Source organism: Heptranchias perlo, chromosome 15, assembly GCF_035084215.1.
Source record: "Heptranchias perlo isolate sHepPer1 chromosome 15, sHepPer1.hap1, whole genome shotgun sequence".
Classification (NCBI taxonomy): Eukaryota; Metazoa; Chordata; class Chondrichthyes; order Hexanchiformes; family Hexanchidae; genus Heptranchias; species Heptranchias perlo.
Window position 1 is genome coordinate 54,120,202 of NC_090339.1, and position 23,492 is coordinate 54,143,693.

The following is a 23,492-nucleotide window of genomic DNA, read 5'->3' on the forward strand; positions in this document are numbered from 1 at the left end:
GGAAGTGTCAAGAGAGCAATAGTGATGGGGGATTCAAATAGTGATGGGGGATTCAATAGTTAGGGGAACAGACTGATATTTCTGCGGCCGCAGGCGTGATTCCAGATGGTATGTTACTTCCCTGGTGCCAGGGTCAAAGATGTCACTGAGCGGCTGCAGAACATTCTGAGGGGGGAGGGTGAACCGTCAACGGTCATGGTCTGTACATAGGTAGAAAGAGGGATGAGGTCCTGTAGGCAGATTTTAGGGAGCTAGGAAAGAGATTAATAAGCAGGACCTCAAAGGTAGTAATCTTTGGATTACTCTTGGTGCCACATGCTAGTGAGTACAGAAATAGGAGGATAGGGCAGATGAATGTGTGGCTGGAGAAATGGTGCAGGAGGGAGGGCTGTAGATTTTTTTTTATTCGTTCATGGGATATGGGCGTCGCTGGCAAGGCCAGCATTTATTGCCCATCAATAGTTGGCCTTGAGAAGATGGTGGTGAGCCGCCGCCTTGAACCGCTGCAGTCCGTGTGAAGGTTCTCCCACAGTGCTGTTAGGAAGATGTTCCAGGATTTTGACCCAGCGACGATGAAGGAACGGCGATATATTTCCAAGTCGGGATGGTGTGTGACTTAGAGGGGAACGTGCAGGTGGTGTTGTTCCCATGTGCTTGCTGCCCTTGTGATAGAGGTCGCGGGTTTGGGAGGTGCTGTCGAAGAAGCCTTGGCGAGTTGCTGCAGTACATCCTGTGGATGGTACACACTGCAGCCACAGTGCGCCGGTGGTGAAGGGAGTGAATGTTTAGGGTGGTGGATGGGGTGCCAATCAAATGGGCTGCTTTGTCCTGGATGGTGTCTGGCTTCTTGAGTGTTGTTGGAGCTCCTGACTTTGCCTTGTAGATGGTGGAAAGGCTTTGGTGAGTCACTCGCCGCAGAATACCCAGCCTCTGACCTGCTGTTGTAGCCACAGTATTTATGTGGCTGGTCCAGTTAAGTTTCTGGTCAATGGTGACCCCCAGGATGTTGATTGTGGGGGATTCGGCGATGGTAATGCCGTCGAATGTCAAGGGGAGGTGGTTAGACTCTCTTGTTGGAGATGGTCATTGCCTGGCACTTGTCTGGCGTGAATGTTGCCACTTATCAGCCCAAGCCTGGATGTTATCCAGGTCTTGCTGCATGCGGGCACGGACAGCTTCATTAAGGGTTTGTGAATGGAACTGAATATCGTGCAATCATCTGCGAACAACCCCATTTCTGACCTTATGATGGAGGGAAGGTCATTGATGAAGCAGCTGAAGATGGTTGGGCCTAGGACACTGCCCTGTGGAACTCCTGCAGCAATGTCCTGGGGCTGAGACGATTGTCTCCAACAACCACTTACCATCTTCCTTTGCGCTAGGTATGACTCCAGCCACTGGAGAGTTTTCCCCCTGATTCCCATTGACTTCAATTTTACTAGGGCTTCTTGGTGCCACACTCTGTCAAATGCTGCCTTGATGTCGAGGGCAGTCACTCTCACCTCACCTCTGGAATTCAGATCTTTTGTCCATGTTTGGACCAAGGCTGTAATGAGGTCTGGAGCCGAGCGGTTCAGGCGGAACCCAAACTGAGCAGTGAACAGGTTATTGGTGAGTAAGTGCCACTTGATAGCACTGTCGACGATACCTTCCATCACTTTGCTGATGATTGAGGGTAGACTGATGGGGCTGTAATTGGCCGCATTGGATTTAAGAACATAAGAAATAGGAGCAGGAGTAGGCCAATCGGCCCCTCGAGCCTGCTCCGCCATTCAATAAGATCATGGCTGATCTGATCCTAACCTCAAATCTAAATTCATGTCCAATTTCCTGCCCGCTCCCCGTAACCCCCTTGTCCTGCTTTTTGTGGACAGGACATACCTGGGCAATTTTCCACATTGTCTGGTAGATGTCAGTGTTGTAGCTGTACTGGAACAGTTTGGTTAGAGGCGCGACTAGTTCTGGAGCACAAGTCTTCAGCACTACAGCCGGGATGTTGTCGGGGTCCATAGCCTTTGCTGTATCCAGTGCACTCAGCTGTTTCTTGATATCATGTGGAGAGAATCGAATTGGCTGAAGACTGGCTTCTGTGATGGTGGGGATATTGGGAGGAGGCCGAGATGGATCATCCACTCGGCACTTCTGGCTGAAGATGGTTGTAAATGCTTCAGCCTTGTCTTTTGCATTCACGTGCTGGACTCCACCATCATTGAGGATGGGGATGTTTACAGAGCCTCCTTCTCCCGTTAGTTGTTTAATTGTCCACCACCATTCACGACTGGATGTGGCAGGACTGCAGAGCTTTGATCTGATCCTTTGATTGTGGAATCGCTTAGCTCTGTCTATAGGATGTTGCTTCCGCTGTTTAGCATGCATGTAGTCCTGAGTTGTAGCTTCATCAGGTTGGCACCACATTTTTAGGTACGCCTGGTGCTGCTCCTGGCATGTTCTTCTACACTGCTCATTAAACCAGGGTTGATCCCCTGGCTTGTTGGTAATGGTAGAGTGAGGAATATGCTGGGCCATGAGGTTACAGATTGTGCTGGAATACAATTCTGCTGCTGCTGATGGCCCACAGCGCCTCACGGATGCCCAGTTTTGAGCTGCTAGATCTGTTCTGAATCTATCCCATTTAGCACGGTGATAGTGCCACACAACACGTTGGATGGTGTCCTCGGTGCGAAGATGGGACTTCATCTCAACAAGGGTTGTGCGGTGGTCACTCCTACCAATACCGTCATGGACAGATACATCTGCGACAGGTAGATTGGTGAGGACGAGGTCAAGTAGGTTTTTTCCCTCGTGTTGGTTTGTTCACCACCTGCCGCAAGCCCAGTCTGGCAGCTATGTCCTTCAGGACTCGGCCAGCTCGGTCAGTTGGAGTGCTACCGAGCCACTCTTGGTGATGGACATTGAAGTCCCCCACCCAGAGTATATTCTGTGCCCTTGCTACCCTCAGTGCTTCCTCCAAGTGGTGCTCAACGTGGAGGAGGACTGATTCATCAGCTGAGGGAGGGCGGTAGGTGGTAATCAGCAGGAGGTTTCCTTGCCCATGTTTGGCAATATTTCTGGGGAAGGACCTGGGGAAGGGGTGGTTTGCTAGTGTTGTTGGGGAGGGTTTAAACCAGCTTGGCGGGGGGATGGGAACCTGACTGTAGATTAATAAGGGATAGAAGCAAAGCTGGAAATGGAAGGCAGGAAATTAGTAAGCGAGTTTGGAAGGTAGAGGAAACAAAGGCTAGAAAGTAGACAACAATGGAGTCTGGCAGTGCTTAATGGAGTATACTGAATAAGGCAGATGAGCTGAGGGCACAGATAGAAACGTGGAAGTATGATGCAGCTATTACTGAAACTGGATCAAAGAAGGGCAGGAATGGCAGCTCAACATTCCTGGTTACAGGGTTTTCAGACGAGATAGAGGAGGGGATTAAAAAAGTGTGTGGGGGGGGGTCATAATATTGGTTAAATAAACAATTACAGCTTTGAGGAGGGATGATATGTTAGAAGGATCATCGAATGAGGCCATATGGGTTGAACTGAAGAACAAACAAGGGGCAGTCACACTGCTGGGAGTGTACTATAGACCCCCCAGTCAGTCAGTCAGAGGGAGATAGAAGAGCAAATATGTAGGCAAATTTCTGAGAAGTGCAAAGACAATAGGGCAGTAATAGTAGGGGATTTCAACTACCCTAATATTAACAGATAAAATTAGTGTAAAAAGTATAGAGGGTGCAGAACTCTTAAAATGCATTCAGGAGAACTTTTCTAGCCAGTATGTAGCAAGCCCAAAAAGAGGGGCAATTCTGGACTTAGTTTTAAAGAATGAAGCTAGACAAGTGGAAGGGGTATCAGTGGGAGAGCATTTTGGTGATAGTGATCATAATTCAGTTAGATTTAGTGTAGTTATGGAAAAGGACAAATATAGAACAGGAGTAAAATTTCTCAACTGGGGGAAGGCCAGTTTTACCAAGCTGAAATGTGATTTAGCAAAAGTAGACTGGAAACAGCTACTTGAAGGTAAATCAGTGTCAGAGGAGTGGGAGGCATTCAAGGAGGAGATAGTGAAGGTTCAGATCAAATATGTTCCCACAAAGAAAAAGGGTGGGACTCCCAAATCTAGAGCCCCCTGGATGTCAAGGAGCATACAGGGTAGGATAAGGCAAAAAAGGGAAGCTTATGTCAGATACCGAGAGCTCAATACTGCAGAAAGCCTAGAGGAGTACAGAAAGTGCAGGGGTGAAATCAAAAGGGAAATTAGGGAAGCAAAGAGAGGGCATGAAAAAGTTTTGGCAAGTAATATCAAGGAAAACCCAAAGATGCTTTATGAATACATAAGCAGAAAGAGGATAACTAAGAGTAGGGCCTATTAGAGGCCAAAATGGTAACCTATGTGTGGAGGTAGAAGATGTTTGTATGGTTCTTAATGAATACTTTGTGTCTGTCTTCACAAAAGAGGGGGACAATGCAAGCATTGTAGTGAAGGAGGAGTGTAAAATATTGGCTGGGATAAACATAGAAAGGAAATATTAAGAGGTTTAGCATCTTTAAAAGTAGATAAATCGCCAGGCCCAGATGAAATGTATCCCAGGCTGTTAAGCAAGGGAGGAAATAGCGGAGGCTCTGACCATAATTTTCCAATCCTCTCTGGCTACAGGCATGGTGCCGGAGGACTGCTAACGTTGTGCCGTTGTTTAAAAAAGGAGAAAGGGATAGACCGAGTAATTACAGGCCAGTCTGCCTAACCTCGGTGGTGGGCAAATTATTGGAAAAAATTCTGGGGGATAGCATTAATCGTCATTTAGAAAGGCACGGATTAATCAAGGACAGTCAGCGTGGATTTGTTAAGGGAAGATCATGTCTGACTAACTTGATTGAATTTTTTGAGGAGGTAACGAGGGTCGATGAGGGTAGCGCTTTTGATGTAGTCTACATGGTTTTTAGCAAGGCTTTTGACAAGGTCCCACATGGCAGACTGGTCAGAAAAGTAAAAGCCCATGGGATCCGAGGGAAAGTGGCAAGTTGGATCCAAAATTGGCTCAGTGGCGGGAAGCAAAGGGTAATAGTCGGGTTTTTGTGACTGGAAGGCTATTGCCAGTGGGATTCCGCAGGGCTCAGTACTAGGTCCCTTGCTTTTTGTGGTATATATCAATGATTTAGTCTTAAATGTAGGGGGTATGATTAAGAAATTTGCAGGTGATACAAAAATTGGCTGTGTGGTTGATAGTGAGGAGGAAAGCTGTAGGCTGCAGGAAGATATCAATGGACTGGTCAGGTGGGCAGAAAAGTGGCAAATTGAATTCATCCAGAGAAGTGTGAGGTAATGCATTTGGGGAGGGAAAACAAGGCAAGGGAATACACAATAAATGGGAGGATATTGAGAAGTGTAGAGGAACAGAGGGGCCTTGGAGTGCATCTCCACAGATCCCTGAAGGTAGCAGGACAGGTAGATAAGGTGGTTAAGAAGGCATACAGGATACTTTCCTTTATTAGCCAAGGCGTGGAATATAAGAGCAGGGAGGTTATGCTAGAACTGTATAAAACACTAGTTAGGTCTCAGCTAGTGTACTGTCTACAGTTCTGGTCACCACATTACAGGAAAGATGTGATTGCACTAGAGAGGGTACAGAGGAGATTTACGAGGATGTTGCCAGAACTGGAGAATTTTAGCTATGAGGAAAGATTGGATAGGTGGGGCTTGTTTTCTTTGGAACAGAGGAGGCTGAGGGGAGATTTAATTGAGGTGTATAAAATTATGAGGGGCCTAGATAGAGTGGATAGGAAGGACCTATTTTCCGTAGCAGAGAGGTTAATAACCAGGGGGCATAGATTTAAAGTAATTGGTAGAAGGATTAGAGGGGAGTTGAGGAGAATTTTTTTCACCCAGAGGGTGATGGGGGGGGGCTCTGGAACTCACTGCCTGAATGGGTGGTAGAGGCAGAAACCCTCATCGCATTTAAAAAGTACTTGAACATGCACTTGAAGCGCCGTAACCTTAAAGGCTACAGACCAAAAGCTGGAAAGTGGGATTAGGCTGGATAGCTCTTCTTCAGCCGGCACAGACATGATGGGCTGACTGGCCTCCTTCTGTGCCATAAATTTCTATGATTCTATGATCAATAGATGGGTCATTGGAAAGGAGAAAGTGTCTCTCATGCCCTGATTCTACCCGATTCAGAGATCAAGCAACTTTGAAATAATCTGCAAAGGGATGTTCAGTATATTCCACCCTGACTGGTGGTGATGTAAACCTTGATCTGAGATCCCACCATTAATTATACAGGGGGCAAAGTTAACCTTTTGATTAGCTGAAAACTAGCACAAAAGCAGACAAGTTCAGGACTGTAAAGGTTGACAAGGCTATACTACAGATGTGACTGGGTAAAGTTTTAATGTAAGGAGATGGCGTTTGATGTTTAGAAAATACAAGAGAATTCCTCAGCGCTCCCATCTAGGTAATGATCAAAATCTTGGTTAACATTCACACATGGCTTCCCTAAATGTTGAGCTAATTAACTCAGCAGGAAGTGTACTGGCGATGCCTAGTTGATAGGAAAGAAATAAAAATATGCAGTTTACTCCTCCCATCATGGTTGAGCACCTTCTATCATCTGAACAAAGAGCAGCATATCTCCCAAATAAATGTTCAATTGGAAATTAATTTGGCTCCCATCAATTTTAGTGTCTTCAATCACACGTTCATGTATTAAAATAGCAACACAGGAGCTTATGTGTATACGAAACTGGTTTATGTAGCCATAGAATGAAACATTCTGAAACGTTTTTCCTTAAATTCTTTTACTTTACATTCATTATTGATTTTTGAAAATCGTGAAATATAAAAAACAATTCTCTGTTCCACGATGGCTCAATCGGATCTGTGCATCAGCGAGAGTGTTACTTGGCCGTGCAATCCAGCAATGCCCCAGGTTTGATTTGTGGCCTGAGTTATGTTGGCCTCAAGTGTCCCTCGGGTGAGGAAAAGCCAACCAGGGCTCCAGCTTTAAATCACTATTAAACCAGTAATCTCTAATGAGAAATGGACATCAGATAATGAGTGGCAGGTGCTGCTATCTCAATGATGAATAGCCTGCTGACACTCCTTGTCGTGACTCAGACATGAAGACTGGCCATTTAAATGTGGCAGGCGAGAGTCGTTGGAGCCATATCCCAGAATAAGTCAGCACCCTTGGGAGGGGAGAGGTTTACCAGTGTTGAATAGCCTGCCACCACTCACCATCGTGCCTCATAAATACTGGGAACTCAGGTGAGGGCACCAAAGAGTAACTGGAGCCCATAGGACCATCCCTTCATGTAATCCAAACCTTTTAAATGGACAGAAAGTTGGTGGAAATTTTTAAAAAACAATAAGAAAAACAACCATAGATAATATTTGAGTTCTATTTAGTTTCTCCCCTTTACCAATATACACACCTAAAATAATAATTACTAAAAGGTCACAGTTTCCATTAGCAGAATTTTGCTTTCGATGATGTCTTTTAGCCATTTTTCTCTGAATCGTGATTGGCCAGGTCTAAAAAAACACAACAACATGGGTCTTAGTTTTCTGCTATTAATATAAAACCGTTTCAGTACAGTTTGAATAAAACACCCAATGCACAAAACATCTGGAAAAAATTATTTTCACTTGCTGTTAATATCACTGGGCAATTAGCTTAAGGGACTGATACTGGTAAACACATATTACTGCAGACATCATGAAGTTCACATTGTAACTGGTACAAACAAATAAGAGTTTTCAAGCTATAAAGTAAACTATTTCTTCTCCCTCTCCACCCCATTCCAGGTTACACAAATGCTCTCAAGTGTTCAATAATGTCACCAGGTTTTTGCTTTAGACATTACGAAACATTTTATGAACATACAAAATTGACAGGCAGGAAAAGACCAGCTAATCCATCAAGCCTGTCCCACACCATGATGGCTGGACCATCATGGCTAAACACTTCTTCCCTCCCTCGACCCCCACCCGCCGTGTAATCTCCTGGGAGAAGTAAAAAAACAGGGCGGAAAGAAAACAATAATTGAGTTCTCATTTATACTATACTGACTTATTTCCTGGTAAATAATTTTAGATTACTCACTCAAATGTGCTGATTGTAACAAAATTGTTAATCCTTCAAAATATATATCAATAAGCACCAATGCCACTGAGGACACTAGCTGCCAGTCTCCAACATGACATCACCTGTCCACAAATCACAGGAACAAAAGTGTAATAAAATCTCTCCACAAACTCAAAGCGTATTTAAAAGGAAGATATCTGGGAGTGATTTCAGGGTTGTAATCTTACTGAGCTGCTAAGTGCTCGAGCTTTGCTTCCTATTCACAATGAACCTTTGTTGGGAATGATACCTTTTACAGAACAGATGACTGGTGATTTGTGCTTGATGGTTTAGATTTCACACAGGGACTTGACTTGTGTCGCATTACCATCACGTTACAATAGCAGGTGTCAAGTGGATCCAAAACTATAACCAACATCAAATACAGTAATACAGTGAAACATGTCACGTGGAGGAAAATTGGAGTCATACAGGTTATTTGCTGTCTCTCGGGTTGGTTAAAGGAGGAGCAGGGCTTGAAATAATGAATTGACTGACAATTTTGTGAATGGCTCGACAGCAGGGAAAAGCTTTTGGTTTTGTTCTGCTGTACAGCCTCACCCTGCATCTCACACCGAAAAATCATGCAGGACAATATCACACGGTCTAACAATATAATCACTCCACAATGATAGTAACGGTGGCTAGAACTGTCAATAAATGAAAAATATTTTTTAAAAACTTAAAATATCCAATATTATATAGAATACACATCATGGTGGATTTATTTTTAAGACCAAACCAACATAACTCACCATTTGTGGTAAAATTTCCATACATCATGGGCTCAATGTTACCAGGGCTGCGGGTTCACGGCGGGGGGGCTATTGGGCGCATGGGTAACGCGCCCGGTGAAATCAGTCTGCCCCGCGCGCGATCGCAGCCTAATTGGATCCACTTACCTGTTCTTCCGGGTTCCCCACTGCTGATCTGCGCGGCGGGCGGACTGCGCATGCACAGTAAGGTCTGTCAGCTGGAGGTGCTCTATTTAAAGGGGCAGTCCTCCACTGACAGATGCTGCAACAAATAGCAAAAATTACAGCATGGAGCAGCCCAGGGGGAAGGCTGCTCCCAGTTTAATGATGCCTCACTCCAGGTATCATTAGATGGGGTGAGGAGGAGGAGGAGGACAGAGTTCTTCCCCCCGGCGGGCGGGAGGAAGTGGCCTGCCTCTGCCACCAGGAAGGCCTGGCTCGAGATGGCAGAGGAGGTCACCTGAACCACCAACATAACGCCCACAGTGCAGGAGGCGCTCCAATGACCTAAGTAGGTCAGCCAAAGTGAGTACACTTATTCCCCTACACTCCATCTGCCACATCACCGCCCCCACCCCACATCTCCTTCTGCACTACTCTGTCACATCACCCCTCACACCCATTCAAAGCTCATCCTCATCTTACCTGCACTTACTCACCTCACCAGTACTCATGCCGCCACTACCACTCAACTCAATCCTCATACAATCTCATGACTCTATCTCATACTCACCCTCTCGTGCATCTCTTTCACAGTCAGCCTCACTCAACCTGCCACTACCTGTGCTGCAGCCACAGGGCATGCATCACATATGTGCAGTAGGCAGCGTAAGGCAAATGTGTCGTGAGCATGAAGGGGATGCACAAGGGTGTTTGAGGGTTTGTCATGGTTTTTACTTATATTTAATTTCTGACCAACTCACATTACATATTATATTGGCACCACTACTGCCACGTCTTTGCGAATCTTGTCTGGTTTGTGCAATAATGCCCTTTCCTGAGGATCACAATGAAGACCCACAACTGATGACACCCATTGTGTCACTGCAGAGTGGTGTAGGTGTATTTGCAGGGCTCTTTTGTGGAGACATCGGCGATGTCCCCGGTGGCACCCTGGAAGGATGCGGAGGAGAAGTTGTTGAGGGCAGTGGTGACTTTGACAGCGACAGGTAAGAAGATGGTGCTCGGGCCAACCAGGAGCAGCTCGGCATGAAGGAGGCTGCAGATGTTCACGACTACATGTCAAGTGACTCTGAGCCTCCGTGTGCACTGCTGCTCAGAGAGGTCCAGGAAGCTGAGCTCTGAATCTGCCAAACCTGTGAAATGGAGCCAGTCATTCACATCTTTTAGTGCAATATCCTCTGCGTCAGGGGCGCCCTCTGAAATGGCCTAGCAAGCCATTCAGTTGTATCAAAACTGTTGTCCAAGAAGAAGGCCCACCACCACCTTCTAAGGGCAACTAGGGATGGGCAATAAATGCCAGCCTTGCCAGCGACGCCCACATCCTGAGAATGAATAAAAATGCCTAAACAATTGCTATAATTGATAAATAAATTATTTACCTGTGCAGAAGTTTGTTTGATTCGAAAAAGAAGTAAACTTCAACTGGAAAAATCTAAAAACATCAAGAGGTTCACACTCAGTAAAATGATTGATACTTTGTCCATTTTCAAAGCTGCAATTAACATTCACTATTTAAGGGGTTAATGATTTTCTGTACTTGTTACTGCTTTGGTTTAATCCTTCAGGACTTCAGTGACACTTGTGCATCAGAAATTCAAATACACAAAGTTGTAGAGTTTCAGGTTATTCTGAGTATTGCCACTGACAAGACATGTCGTGGTGTCAGCTGAGCATTGAGCTGGAGCTTGAGGATCAGGAGAATAATGAAACATATTTTACATTTTTCTGAAAAGCTGGATTCAAAGCCCCAATCCCAGTTATGGTCAACCCATAGCAACCAATGAGTTGCTATGGACACATGATCATCATCTCACAGGCATAAAACAGTGATTCTTGAACTTTTGGTTTTACCTCCAATTAAAGCTGAAAACACCAGGTTAGTAATGAATTCATTATCTATTACTAATGCTTAGAAAAATAAATTGAAAGGATTTAGTCCCCAATCGTTTAGTGGGTAAAGGCGCTGATCCCTACTCTGTGCTGAGTCCCCAATGGTTTAGTGGGTAAAGGCACTGATCCCTACTCTGTGCTGAGTCCCCAATGGTTTAGTGGGTAAAAGCACTGATCCCTACTCTGTGCTGAGTCCCCAATGGTTTAGTGGGTAAAGGCACTGATCCCTACTCTGTGTTGAGTCCCCAATGGTTTAGTGTGTCAACGCATCAATCCCTGGTCTGTGTGGAGTCCACAATGGTCCCACTAGTGCACACAAGCATCTCCAATCCTTTCCCAATGCAGACTCCAACTGCTTAGATTCTTGTACACTATCTAACAGCAAAATTAAACACAGCAATTCACCCTTAAGATCCCAACATCAGCCTTCCTCAGCTGCTGGTCTAAGTTGCCCCTGTGGATACCCTGTAATACTAGCCATATATAGCATGATAAATTCATCTAAATTAAGGTATGTGTTTACTGTATATTTTTACTCACAGGTGGTTTAACTTTAGAGATTTCAATAATAAAGTAAATAGAAGCTGTTGCTCGTGGGATGGGCTTCCTCCGAGTTGGTATACTCCACCGTACACGATAATGATGATGAATTTGGTATTCTCGATCCTCCTTATCCATGTAGTCCAGGCAGTGAAGCCAGCAATTGGAAAACTCCCAAGTCTATTAGAGTACAGCAAAATTCTTGTTAATGAAATTGCTGTTAATTTACTGTCAGGAAATGAAGCACAAGAGGTTTTAATGGTTGTAAAATGCTTCCCCAAGCATGTTGTGCAACTTTATACATCACCCTCCACCACCCCCACCTCCCCAATTTTGTCCATCCCTCTTGCTGGGGTATGGTTCCACAAGCATCCAAAACCGTCCAGTAAATTACCCATGTGGTTATTCTACATGTGCGATCTTAAACAGTAGTAGTCAGCAGGGTCTCCAAACACAGGAAGCATTACAGTCAAGTCTAATTATATTCCAGATCCTCACCCAATGAGCACACGCATGCACTTTCCAATTGGGGTCACTGAAAAGCACCCAGAACTGGGAGCCCTGGCAGGTTTGTTCCTCCCTTAGTCCTGGGATACTAAAGCTGACTGCAGTATCCCCCTCCCCCTCCTCCAATGCTATCACTGTGTATATCTTTATAAGTAGATGCAGATGTCAACGTTATCCTATATAGAAATTAAAAATCCAAAAACTAACAATTCATGTCCTCACCTTGAGTGTGGTCAGAGCAGCATCCTTTATATCTACTCTGAATACTATATTAAGAAATTAGGCTATTCAGTCTCAAATTCAGACTTCATTCTAAGACTTGGATATACTCTTCCAAAGTCGAGAACCACCTTCATTCACACCATAAACGTTGTGCGGCAGCTCTCCCAGCCTTGGTAGCCGCATGTTGTCGTCCCACAGCATGCTTTTGTGCAATTACGTTTACACTTGGTCTAACAGAAGCCTTTGTCTTTCCTTGCCAATCAAATCCATTTATGTTTTGGTTGACAGTTTTGAGTGAAATGGCCTTTAACACCAATCCAACATTTCCAGAGCCCCTTCACAATAGCATTAATTAATTCAAGGGCTTTATACGAAGAGCAGTCTTCTGGTGTAGTATAAATACAATGTTTTCCTGCCAATGTATTCTTTCTAATGCTAACTTTTCAACTGCAGTTAATGTTAGCCATCATTACATTAATTAAATAACATTACTTTTTAAAGGGTTGTCACAAAACAAACCATTATGAAAACTTCACAATTTATAACTGCCCTTGCATTCACATAATACTTACTTTAAAAATAAAACTTTCCTATTGAGTCCTATTATATTAACATGCACATCACAATCACCACAGAACTGGTCAACAGTATGATAGCATTTGGGTTCAAACCCGTGATTCTCCACATGGCAAGTTCCCCATGCTGGCAATGCTGTCCTGAACAGGGAGGGGAAATGGGAAGAGCCATTACCTTGGTTTGCTATTGCACATATTTTAGAAGCTGATCACAAAATAGCAATGTCTGAGGCCTGGGCAGGGGATCCCTATCGTCCATCTGCTGTGGAATGGTTTCTGGTATAAGGGGGACTGAAAAAAGGAGAGGGGAAGAAGGTAGCCAAAATAAAAGAACAAAGAAAATCCCGACACAAAGCAACCCTCATTATCCATACACAAAACTTACAGAAATATATTCTTCTATCTGTCTTGCTCCAATGGCAACTGTGAAATCCTTGCATGTAATCCATTGGATATTATTCATTTCATAGGAACCTTTTCCTTTCAAAAGAAAAATATGCATTAGAATAAGTGATTAAAGAATTGTCTGAAGACATTAGTGGCACAGAACGCTAATTTAATAAAATAAGAACACTTGCATTTATATAGCAGCTTATGACATTAAGACGTTTCCAAATGCTTCACATAATAAACTACTTTTGGAGTGCGTTAATGTGGTGTTGGCAAATATGGCAGCCATTCTGCACCAACAGCATTCGAGAAACAGCAATGACCACTTAATTATTACATTAGTATTTAAAGTACAAACCTACAAAATGACTCATCTATCTAAGCTCTGATGGTCATACTTGTATCATCTATCTGTGTCATTAAAAGTCCTGTGTCTAGTATGCATCTGTAAGATGTCACACCTTGAAAGTTTGTGTTAGGAAGAAAATCACGGTGGACTGGGATGTGTTACCGATTAAAAAAAATCAAAACAAACCACCATCTGTTACATGAATCATGAGATTGGCTCAAATGTCCCATTAATTAAAAAAACCCAATGAAAGCTACAGTGTGAAAAAAGATATTTTTATAAACAGAAGCAATGAAGATAATCAAGAAACAAAACTACCAATCAACAATTGGCAACTCCCATAAAAGCAACCAGATTGCTCAATTTTGTTTCCCCAGTTTCTTTGAAAGTCTATGTCAGGTACGAAAACAATATCTTTTGTAACATGACAACACATAAAAATGTAAATGATTCACAAAAGAATATTTAAACTTACTCATAAAAATGCCCATACCCTGCTGGAAATCTGCCCCGTAATTTTTTTCTCCATAGGCTTACCCTCTCCCAGGGGCCTGCGCTTAAGTTTTGTCCTTTCCTGGAACTTTCTTTGCTTAGCTGGGCCTTCTCATGCATCATTTTTCAGGTCCCAGTATATGTGCACGTTCAGTCAGGGCAATGTGTCCAACAACAGCAACAAAAACACAAGCCAATTTAGTCACAAAAGTCAGTACACCCAACCAGTGATTTAGAAGATCTCATGAGACCTATTCCCTGTCTATTTTGAAAAGGTGGATTTTTCTCTCAACTGTGACTGTCCAGATTAACATCACGCTCTGGTCCAAAATAAAGTCATATTAGTGGCATATGAAGACACCCTGGGTAATCAGACACGCAGATTTATCAAAACAGAGCTTTTTCCTATTTATCACCTACAGCTACCCCTTGGTGTCACAGGGTCAGCTTTCACATGTCTGCTGTTGACTCCCAACTCTACCTCTCCACTCCACAGGTACCACTGTAATAAGTGACTAACTCTCCAACATCAACACCTGGATGAGTCATACCATCCTCCAGCTCAACCTTAGCAAAAGCAAAGCAGGATCTTGCCAGCACCTACTCTGCCCTGGCACTGCTTCAATCTGCCTTCCTAGCTGCCTGTTCAGACTGAATCAGGTGGTCCGCAACATCAGAATCCACTTTTTAAATCTGAGCTAATCTTTATACCCCACGTCCAGTTACTTTTTCACTTCAGGACCATGGTCCATTTATGTTCCTACCTCTCTTCCTCTGCTGCTGAAATTCTAATCCATTCCTCCATCACATCGAGCATTGATCTTGAATATCTTCCCCACTGCGCTCCCCTCTTTTACCAGTCACAAACTTCAATGAATCCAAAACTCTACAGCTTGAGTCCTTCTCTACACTCCCATTACCCCATTTTTGCCAAGCTCCGTGTTCTCCAATCCTTGTTTACAAATTCTTCTATGGGCTTGCCCCTTCTTGCCTACATGATGTCCTCCAACCACGGACCTGAACACACATTCCCCACTCCCTCGACTCTGGATTACGGTTTGTTCCTCTCATCCTCTGCTATGCCATCAGTGGCCGATCTTTCAGTCACTGCACCCCTGCCCTGTGAAACACTCTCTGTAAACCACTCTGCTTCAGCACTTCATCACTTCCTTCAAAAGCCTTTAAAAAACCTTTCTATTGATCATGCTTTTGTCCCCTTCTTCCCCAGTCACTCTTGTCCCTGTTCAGTGCCGTCTTTCTTCTCACTGACATGTTCCGCTATGCAAGAGGCACTATACAAAATGTAAATTGTTGTCGGAGAGTTTTTTTAAAACTATTTTTAATTTTCTAATCTCTTATTTGCTTAACTAATGATTTATTTTAACATTAAGGTATTTTATGCAGGCTTAATCCTATTAGATCACTTTTGATCTGCTGGTTTAAACACAAGGTTGAGAATTTTAAATTGTAGGCATTGGTGGAATGGTGTCAATGTGGGTGAGCAAGGACAGGGCTTTAGGTGAGCAGATAAGATAAAGGCGGCATATTTTTGATGAGCTGAAGTTAACAGAGGGAGGTGGATGGGAGGCTGACCAGGAGAGCATTGGAATAGTTAAGTCTGGAAGCGACAAAGATACGGATGGAGTTTCAGTGGCAGAAGCGATGACTGGGGTGGTGGTGGTCGATATTACTGAGGTAGATGTAGATGGTCTTTGTGATGGAGAGTATAATTAGTCGGAAGCTCAGCTTTGGGTTGAATAGGAAGCCAATACAGTGAACAGTGTGGTTCAATCTCAGACAATGACCACGGAGGGGGGTGGAATCAGCAGCAAGGGTACGGAGTTTGTGATGATGGCTTGGGTCTTCCAACGATTAACTGGAGAAAATTGCGCCTCATCCAAGACTGGGATGTCGGACAAGCAGTCTGACAACAAAGAGACAGTAGAGGAGTCGAGACAGGTGGTGATGAGGTAGAGCTGGCTGTCGTGGCATACATGTGGAAGCTTACCCTACGTCTGTGAATGATGTCACCCAAGGGGCTTCATGTAGATGAGGAAGAGGAGAGGGTCAAGGATAGGTCCTTGGGTGATCCAGAGGCAATGGTGCATGGTGAGGTGGGGGGAGGCGAGAAGAGTAACTTCTGCAGTTACTCTGGCTATGATTGGATAGGGAGGAGTGGAACCAAGCGAGGGCAGTCTTGCTGTTCTGGGCAACAAAGAGGAGATGTTGGAGGAGGATTATAGAATCACAGAATGATACAGCACAGAAGGAGGCCATTCGGCCCATCGTGCCTGTGCTGACTCTTTGAAAGAACAAAACAATTAGTCCCACTCCCCTGTTCTTTCACCATAGCCCTGTAAATCTTTTCCCCCAAGTCATTATCCAATTCCCTTTTGAAAGTTACTATTGAATCTGCTTCCACCACCCTTTCAAGCAGTGCATTCCAGATCATAACAACTCGCTGGTTAATTTTTTTTCCCTCATGTCGCCTCTGGTTCTTTTGCGAATTACCTTAAATCTGTGTCCTGATTACCAACCCTTCTGCCACTGGAAACAGTTTCTCCTTATTTACTGCGTCAAAACCCTCCATGATCTTGAACACCGCTATCAAATCTCCCCTTAACCTTCCCTGTTCTAAGGAGAACAATCCCAGCTTCTCCAGTCTCTCCAAATAACTGAAGTCCCACATCCCTAGTGCCATTCTAGTAAATCTCTTCTGCACCCTCTACAAGACCTTGACATCCTTCCTAAAGTGTGGTGCCCAGAATTGGCCACAATACTCCAGCTGGGGCCTAACCAGTGTTTTATAAAGTTTAGCGTAACTTCCTTGCTTTTGTACTCTATGCCTCTATTAACAAAGCAGAGGATCCCATATGCCTTTTTATCAGCCTTCTAAACTTGTCCTGTCACCTTCAAAGATTTGTGTATGTTTTTTTTTAAATTCGTTCATGGGATGTGGGCGTCGCTGGCGAGGCCAGCATTTATTGCCCATCCCTAATTGCCCTTGAGAAGGTGGTGGTGAGCCACCTTCTTGAACCCGCTGCAGTCTGTGTGATGAAGGTTCTCCCACAGTGTTGTAAGGAAGGGAGTTCCAGGATTTTGACCCAGCGACGATGAAGGAACGGCGATATATTTCCAAGTCGGGATGGTGTGTGACTTGGAGGGGAAAGTGCAGGTGGTGTTGTTCACCCCCTGTATGTACATGTATGTACACCCCCAGTTCGCTCTGTTCCTGCATCCCCTTTAAAATTGTACCTTTTAGTTTATATTGCCTTTGGTGTGTTAAAGGCTGCAGAGAGGCTGAGGAGGGATAATAACAGAGAACGTCATTTGTGACTTTTGTTCAGTCCGTTTCAGTTCTGTGGCAGGGGTGGAAATCTGATCGGAGAGATTCAAACAGGGAGTTGTGGGAAAGATCGGCACAGATTTGGAAGGCAACAACATGTTTATGAACTTTGGAGAGGCAAGCAAGACTGGAGATGGGGCAGTAATTTGCAAGGACAGAGGGGTCATAGGTGGGTGGTGAGGAAGCAGTTTTGAAAGGGATGGGAACAGTACCTGAGGAGAGGGAACCATTTACCATAGCTAGCATAGGGACCGAGATGGGAAGTTGGGTGGTCAGCACTTTAGTGGGTCAAGGGAGCCGGAGGTGGGTCTCATGGACAAAATGAGTTTCAAATAGGCACGAGGGGAGATAGGAGAAAATTAGAGAAAAGTGCAGATTCAGGATAGAGCATTGGGAGCCTAGGGAGAGGTTTGGCTTGGTGAGCAAGGGGAAGGGGTTTATGATTCCCCTGTTTGCCTGCATAACAACAGTCAGTTAAAGAAAGAAAGATTTGATTTTATATAGCGCCTTTCACGACCTCAGGACGTCCCAAAGCACTTTACGGCCAATGAAGTACTTTTGAAGTGTAGTCACTGTTGTAATGTGGGAAACACGGCAGCCAATTTGTGCACAGCAAGATCCCACAAACAGCAATGAGATAACGACCAGACAAATCTGTTTTCAGTGATGTTGGTTGAGGGATAAATGTTGGCCAGAAATACATAGAATTACATAGAATGTACAGCACAGAAACTGGCCATTCGGCCCATGCCGGTGTTTATGCTCCACATGAGCCTCCTCCCTCCCTACTTCATCTAATCTTATCAGCATATCCTTCTATTACTTTCTCCCTCATGTGTTTATCTAGCTTCCCCTTCAATGCATCTATGCTAGTCGCCTCAACTACTCCTTGTGGTAGCAAGTTCCACACTCTAGCCACTCTCTGGGTAAAGAAGTTTCTCCTGAATTCCCTATTGGATTTATTAGTGACTGCCTTATATTGATGGCCCCTAGTTTTGGACTCCCCCACAAGTCGAAATATCTTCTCTACGTCGACCCTATCAAATTTTTTCATAATCTTAAAGACCTCTATCAGGTCACCCCGCAGTCTTCTCTTTTCTAGAGAAAAGCCCCAGCCTGCTCAATCTTTCCTGATAGGTATAACCTCTCAGTTCTGGTATCATCCTAGTAAATCTTTTTTGCACCTTCTCCAGTGCCTCTATATCAATTTTTACAATATGGAGATCAGAACTGTTCACAGTAATCCAAGTGTGGTCTAACCAAGATTCTAAACAAGTTTAACATTACTGCTCTGCTTTTCAATTATATCCCTTTAGAAATGAACCCCAGTGCTTGGTTTGCTTTTTTTAAAATTAACCTGCGTCACTACTTTTAGTGATTTGTGTATCTGTACTCCCAGATCCCTTTGCTCCTCTATCCCATTTACACTCATTATCCAAGCAGGATGTGGCCTCCTTATTCATCCTACCAAAATGTAATACCTCACATTTATCTCTATTGAAATTCATTTGCCAATTACACACCCATTCTGCAAGTTTATTAATGTCTTCCTTATTTTGTCACAGTCCTCCACGGTATTAACTACACCCCCCAATTTGGTGTCGTCTGCCAATTATGAAATTGTACTTTCAATTCCCGAGTCCAAATCGTTCATGTAAATTGTCAGCAACAGTGGTCCCAGCACCGTTCCTTGTGGAACACCACTCCCACCTTTTGCCAGTCTGTGTAACTACCTTTAAACCCTATTCTCTGTTTTCTGTTTTGTAGCCAGCTTGCTATCCATTCTGCTAACTGTCCTCTGACTCCACATGCTCTGACCTCAGTCATGAGTCTACAATGCGGTACCTTATCGAAGGCCTTTTGAAAATCCAAATATATAACATCTACTACATTACCCTTGTCTACCCTTTCTGTTACTTCTTCAAAGAATTCAATAAGTTTGCTCAAGCGTGACTTTCCCTTTTGAAATCTGTGCTGACTATTCTTTATTATATTTTCATTTTCTAGATTTTTTCTATTACATCTTTAGGTAAGGATTCCATTATCTTGCCTATCACCAACGTTAAGATAATTGGTCTATAGTTCCCTGAACTGGTTCTATCTCCCTTTTTAAATAATGGAATCACACTAACCGTCCATCAGTCCTCTGGAATATTCCCTTTTCTAATGAATTTTTATATATATGTAATAGTGCCTCTGCTATCTCTTCCCTAACTTTTAAAATGCGAGGATGCGTTCTATCCCCCTGGACCAGGGGTTTTATCCTCTCTAAGTTTGATTAGTTTATTAATTATCTCCCCCTTTCTACCTTAAATGTCTCTATATCTTTCTTTTTTGATCTCTTCTTCTAATGTCATGCCCACCATGTTAGTCTCCCTGGTAAATACTGAAGCAAAATAATTATTTAATATTTCTGACATTTCGCTGTCATTACCTGTGAGTTTATTGTGTGTATCCCTCAGTGGCCCTGTCCCTATCCTGATTTTTCTTTTGTTATTTATGTGTCTGTAGAATACTTTACTATTTCTTTTTATATTCCTTCACAATTTAATTTCGTAGTTCCTCTTTGCTTTCCTAATTTTTTTTTTACTTCTTTCCTAACCTTTTCATATTCCCTTTTGATATCCTCTCTTTTATTGTCTATGTACTTAATGTATGCCTTTTTCTTTAGTTTCAATTTTGCCCTTATTTCTTTATTGGTGACACCATGGTGTATCATTACTAGTTAGTTTGTTCTTGCCTTTTAGTGGGATATATTTCTCCTAGACTCTATTGATCACCATTTTAAATGTTTCCCACTGCTGTTCTCTTTCTTTATCAATAAATTTTTCCACTTTATTTTCCCTAGTTCCAGTCTCATCCCCTGAAAATCAGCTTTTTCCTATTTATTACTTTGGTCTTTGTTTTACTTATGTCCTTCTGAATCTTTATCTTAAACTTTATTATGTTGTGATTGCTATTGCCTAGATGTTCCCCTAGACTTACTGCTCTTATCTGTTCTGGCTCATTTCCTGTTATTAGATCCAGCAGTGCTTCCTCTCTTGTTGGGCTTTTTACATACTGGGTAAGAAAGGAGTCCTGCGCACATTGTAAATATTCCATTCCCTGTACCTACCTCTTCTTGCCAGTTCATTTGGGGATAGTTAAAATCTCCCATGATTATTATTCCTTTACTCATTTCACATAATTACTTATATATTTCTTCCTCCACCTCCTTTCCACTATTAGGTGATCTGTAGTTTACCTCTATTAGCGTGATTGATCCCTTCTTGTCTTTTATTTCAATCCATATGGATCCTGTTTCTAATCTTGTTAGTTATGTTCCTTTTTTCTACTGCCATTATGTTATCTCTAATTAGTGCAGCTACTCCACCCCCCTCTCTGCTCCTGATTGTCATAGCCTGCAATATTTCATTGCCAGTCCTGTTCTTTATGTAGCCATGTTTCAGTTAATCCTACGACATCTGGTTCCTCACTATAGATTATTGCCTCCATTTTATTTTGGACTCTGTGTACATTGCTGTACAGGCAGTTTAATTCATCTTTAATAGTTGTTCCTTTTACTTTACTTTTAACAGTCCTTTTATACTTCTGTTTTATAACTGTATTAGTTCCTTGACCGTTTATGTTATCTTTATTCCTTTCCCTGGCCTGGCCTTTACACTCATCTCCTGTCTCTTTTATCTTTAAGCTTTTGTTATTGCTACCAGGAGAACTCGCCTGCTCTTCTTCAATACAGTGCTATGGGATCGTTTATGTCCACTGAGACGGCAGACAGGGCCTTGGTTTAAAATATCATATCATATGAAAGACAGCACCTCCGACAGTTCAGCGCTCTCTGAGTACTGCGCTGGAGTGTCAGCTTAGATTACATGCTCAAGTCTCTGGAGTGGGACTTGAACCCACAACCTTCTGACTTCAGAGGCGAGAGTGATATGATACCACTGAGCCACAGCTACCACTTCTAAAAGTAATTAATTGTATGTGTAGCACTTTGGGATGTTTCTGAGAGATGCGATCAGGTGCTATATAAATGCAATTTCTGAATTATTTGAAGATGTGAGAATAAGAGTCATAGAAACATAGAAAATAGGAGCAAGAGTAGGCCATGTAGCCGCTCAGGCCTGCTCTGCCTTTCAAAATGATCATGGCTGATCGTCTAACTCAGTACCCTGTTCCCGCTTTTTCCCCATATCCCTTGATCCCTTTAGCATTACGAAATATATCTATCTCCTTCTTGAATACATCTAATGACTTGGCCTCCACTGCCTTCTGTGGTAGAGAATTCCACAGGTTCACCACCCTCTGAGTGAAGAAATTTCTCTTCACGGCTATGCTTTCCCTTACCTTCTTTTATCAGCAACTCCTGAAGGTAACTCCTGGCATTGTCCAGAACTAACTTTATTATGATATCAGCCTGATTCTTCAGCAGCTCGGTGAAAAAGTCGTTATCCATGTTATCTGTGTAAAATAAAAACCTTTTTCATAGTGTTATCATAAATTTATGATTCCTATCGGTAACGCTGATTTTAGAGCATTTGGATTAATGGATTATAATTACCGTTTTCCGAAGTGATAGTTGTTCAGCTGAGAGTGTGTGTGAATTACCCTCTACAGAGAGTGTGATCCATTCACCAACAGCAATTCCGTTGAGAGCAACATGTCCTGGTTACACACCGTGTATATTGGCAACAGCAACCAGGGCAACGCCGGTCTCCACCAATAGGGAGCTTTCGGCGTGTAACAATGTTGAATCAGAACCAATGAAATTAACCAGAGGTCGCGACTTCTCACTGTCCAATCCAGGTTCGGATAAGGAACAAGTCAGAGTAGGAAATGAAAAGATTACATTAAAACATCCCAAGGTGGAATTCTGATTCTTAAAAATTGTAATACGAACTATCGTATTGACCTCAATTGAACCCAATTTTCTAATCCCCATTGATTTGCAAGTCGTTAATCCTCATGCATTCACATTTTGCACATTCGATTGCAGATCAGATACTTGGGGATTAACCAAATCATCAGAACGTTCATGTTCACTTGACACCATCCAAATTAAAGATGGTATCAGTACAACAGGCATTGGGTCAAATACAATTACAATAGGTAAAAACCAGGAAAGAAAATAAGAGAACAAACGGCAAGGGTATATTCTGTAGCAGCTGCTAAACTGAAGAGTGATTTTTCACAGTCTCAAAATCCTGGAGCATTAAAACGTTATTTTTATGACTGCAGCTCCTGGGGTGAGTGTCACCTGGTTTCTAGGATTTGATTGGTTGTTGTTTGTAGAGCGTGGTTGGTCATTTTGTATACGGAACATGATTGATCAGAAAACTCAAGACAGGAGAAAATAACCAAATGCAAAGCAAAAAGCAGACAGTCAATTGGAAAGACGAAAATTTCAGAGACAAAAGCATTTTCAGCCCCATTTTTACATTTCTGTCTTTTTCCCTAAGGTTATTGGAGAACCTTATTGAGGGGTTTTGACAGAGTAAATGAGGAGAAACTGTTTCCACTGGCAGGAGGGTTGGTAACAAAAGGACAGAGATTTAAGATAATTGACAAAAAAAAACAGAGGGGACATGAGGGGGAAAAAAATTACATAGCGAGTTGTTATGATCTGGAATGCCCTGTCTGACAGGGGGTTGGAAGCAGATTCAATAGTAACTTTCAAAAGGGAATTGGATAAATACTTGAAGAGGAAAAATTGCAGAGCTATGGGAAAAGAGCAGGGGAGTGGGATTAATTGGATAGCACTTTCAAAGAGCCGGCACAGGCATGTTGGGCCAAATGGCCTCCTTCTCTGCTATATGATTCTATTCAGCTCAATTCACAACTCCTTTGATAATGAAGCAGCCCGTGACAACATAAACAGAACTTGGATAACAGCCAGACCTGGACAGACAAGTGGCAGGTAACATTTGTGCCACATAAGTGCCAGGTAATAACCATGTTGAACAACAGAAAGCCTAGCCACCTCACCACCATAGCCTAATCCCTCATCATTAACATCTTGGGATCACCATTGAACAGAAACTGAGCTGGACCAGGCACATCAACACTGTGGCTACAAGAGCAAGGAAGAGGCAGGGTACTGTGAGATGACTGGCTCACCCC

At 43.1% G+C, this 23,492-nt stretch overlaps 1 protein-coding gene across 2 annotated transcripts; it reads right to left on the reverse strand.

The window, feature by feature from the left end:
* Positions 1–6,724: 6,724 nt before the first annotated feature.
* On the reverse strand, positions 6,725–22,132 carry akap14 (A-kinase anchoring protein 14). Of its 2 annotated transcripts, none has more exons than XM_067996699.1 (6): positions 21,934–22,132; positions 21,720–21,850; positions 13,181–13,275; positions 11,492–11,671; positions 10,441–10,493; positions 6,725–7,531 (listed from the first exon to the last, which is right to left on the reverse strand). In XM_067996699.1, the coding sequence occupies exons 2-6, from the start codon at positions 21,826–21,828 to the stop codon at positions 7,447–7,449; spliced, it is 522 nt and encodes a 173-aa protein (XP_067852800.1). In that variant the 5' UTR covers positions 21,829–21,850; positions 21,934–22,132; the 3' UTR covers positions 6,725–7,446. The 2 variants fall into 2 exon arrangements, with proteins under 2 accessions (XP_067852800.1, XP_067852799.1); XM_067996698.1 differs by having other exon boundaries at positions 21,720–21,833; positions 21,934–22,130.
* Between the last annotated feature and the right edge of the window lie 1,360 nt (positions 22,133–23,492).

What these genes read in the sequence shown, in the direction of transcription:
- akap14 (XM_067996699.1), bottom strand. Translation starts at nt 21,828, where the DNA reads ATGGATAACGACTTTTTCACCGAGCTGCTGAAGAATCAGGCTGATATC. An exon ending in AGATAGAAGAATATATTTCT is followed by an intron (nt 11,672 to 13,180) that starts GTAAGTTTTGTG and finishes GTACTCTAATAG; the next exon opens with ACTTGGGAGTTTTCCAATTG. An exon ending in TCTCTAAAGTTAAACCACCT is followed by an intron (nt 10,494 to 11,491) that starts GTGAGTAAAAAT and finishes TGATGTTTTTAG; the next exon opens with ATTTTTCCAGTTGAAGTTTA.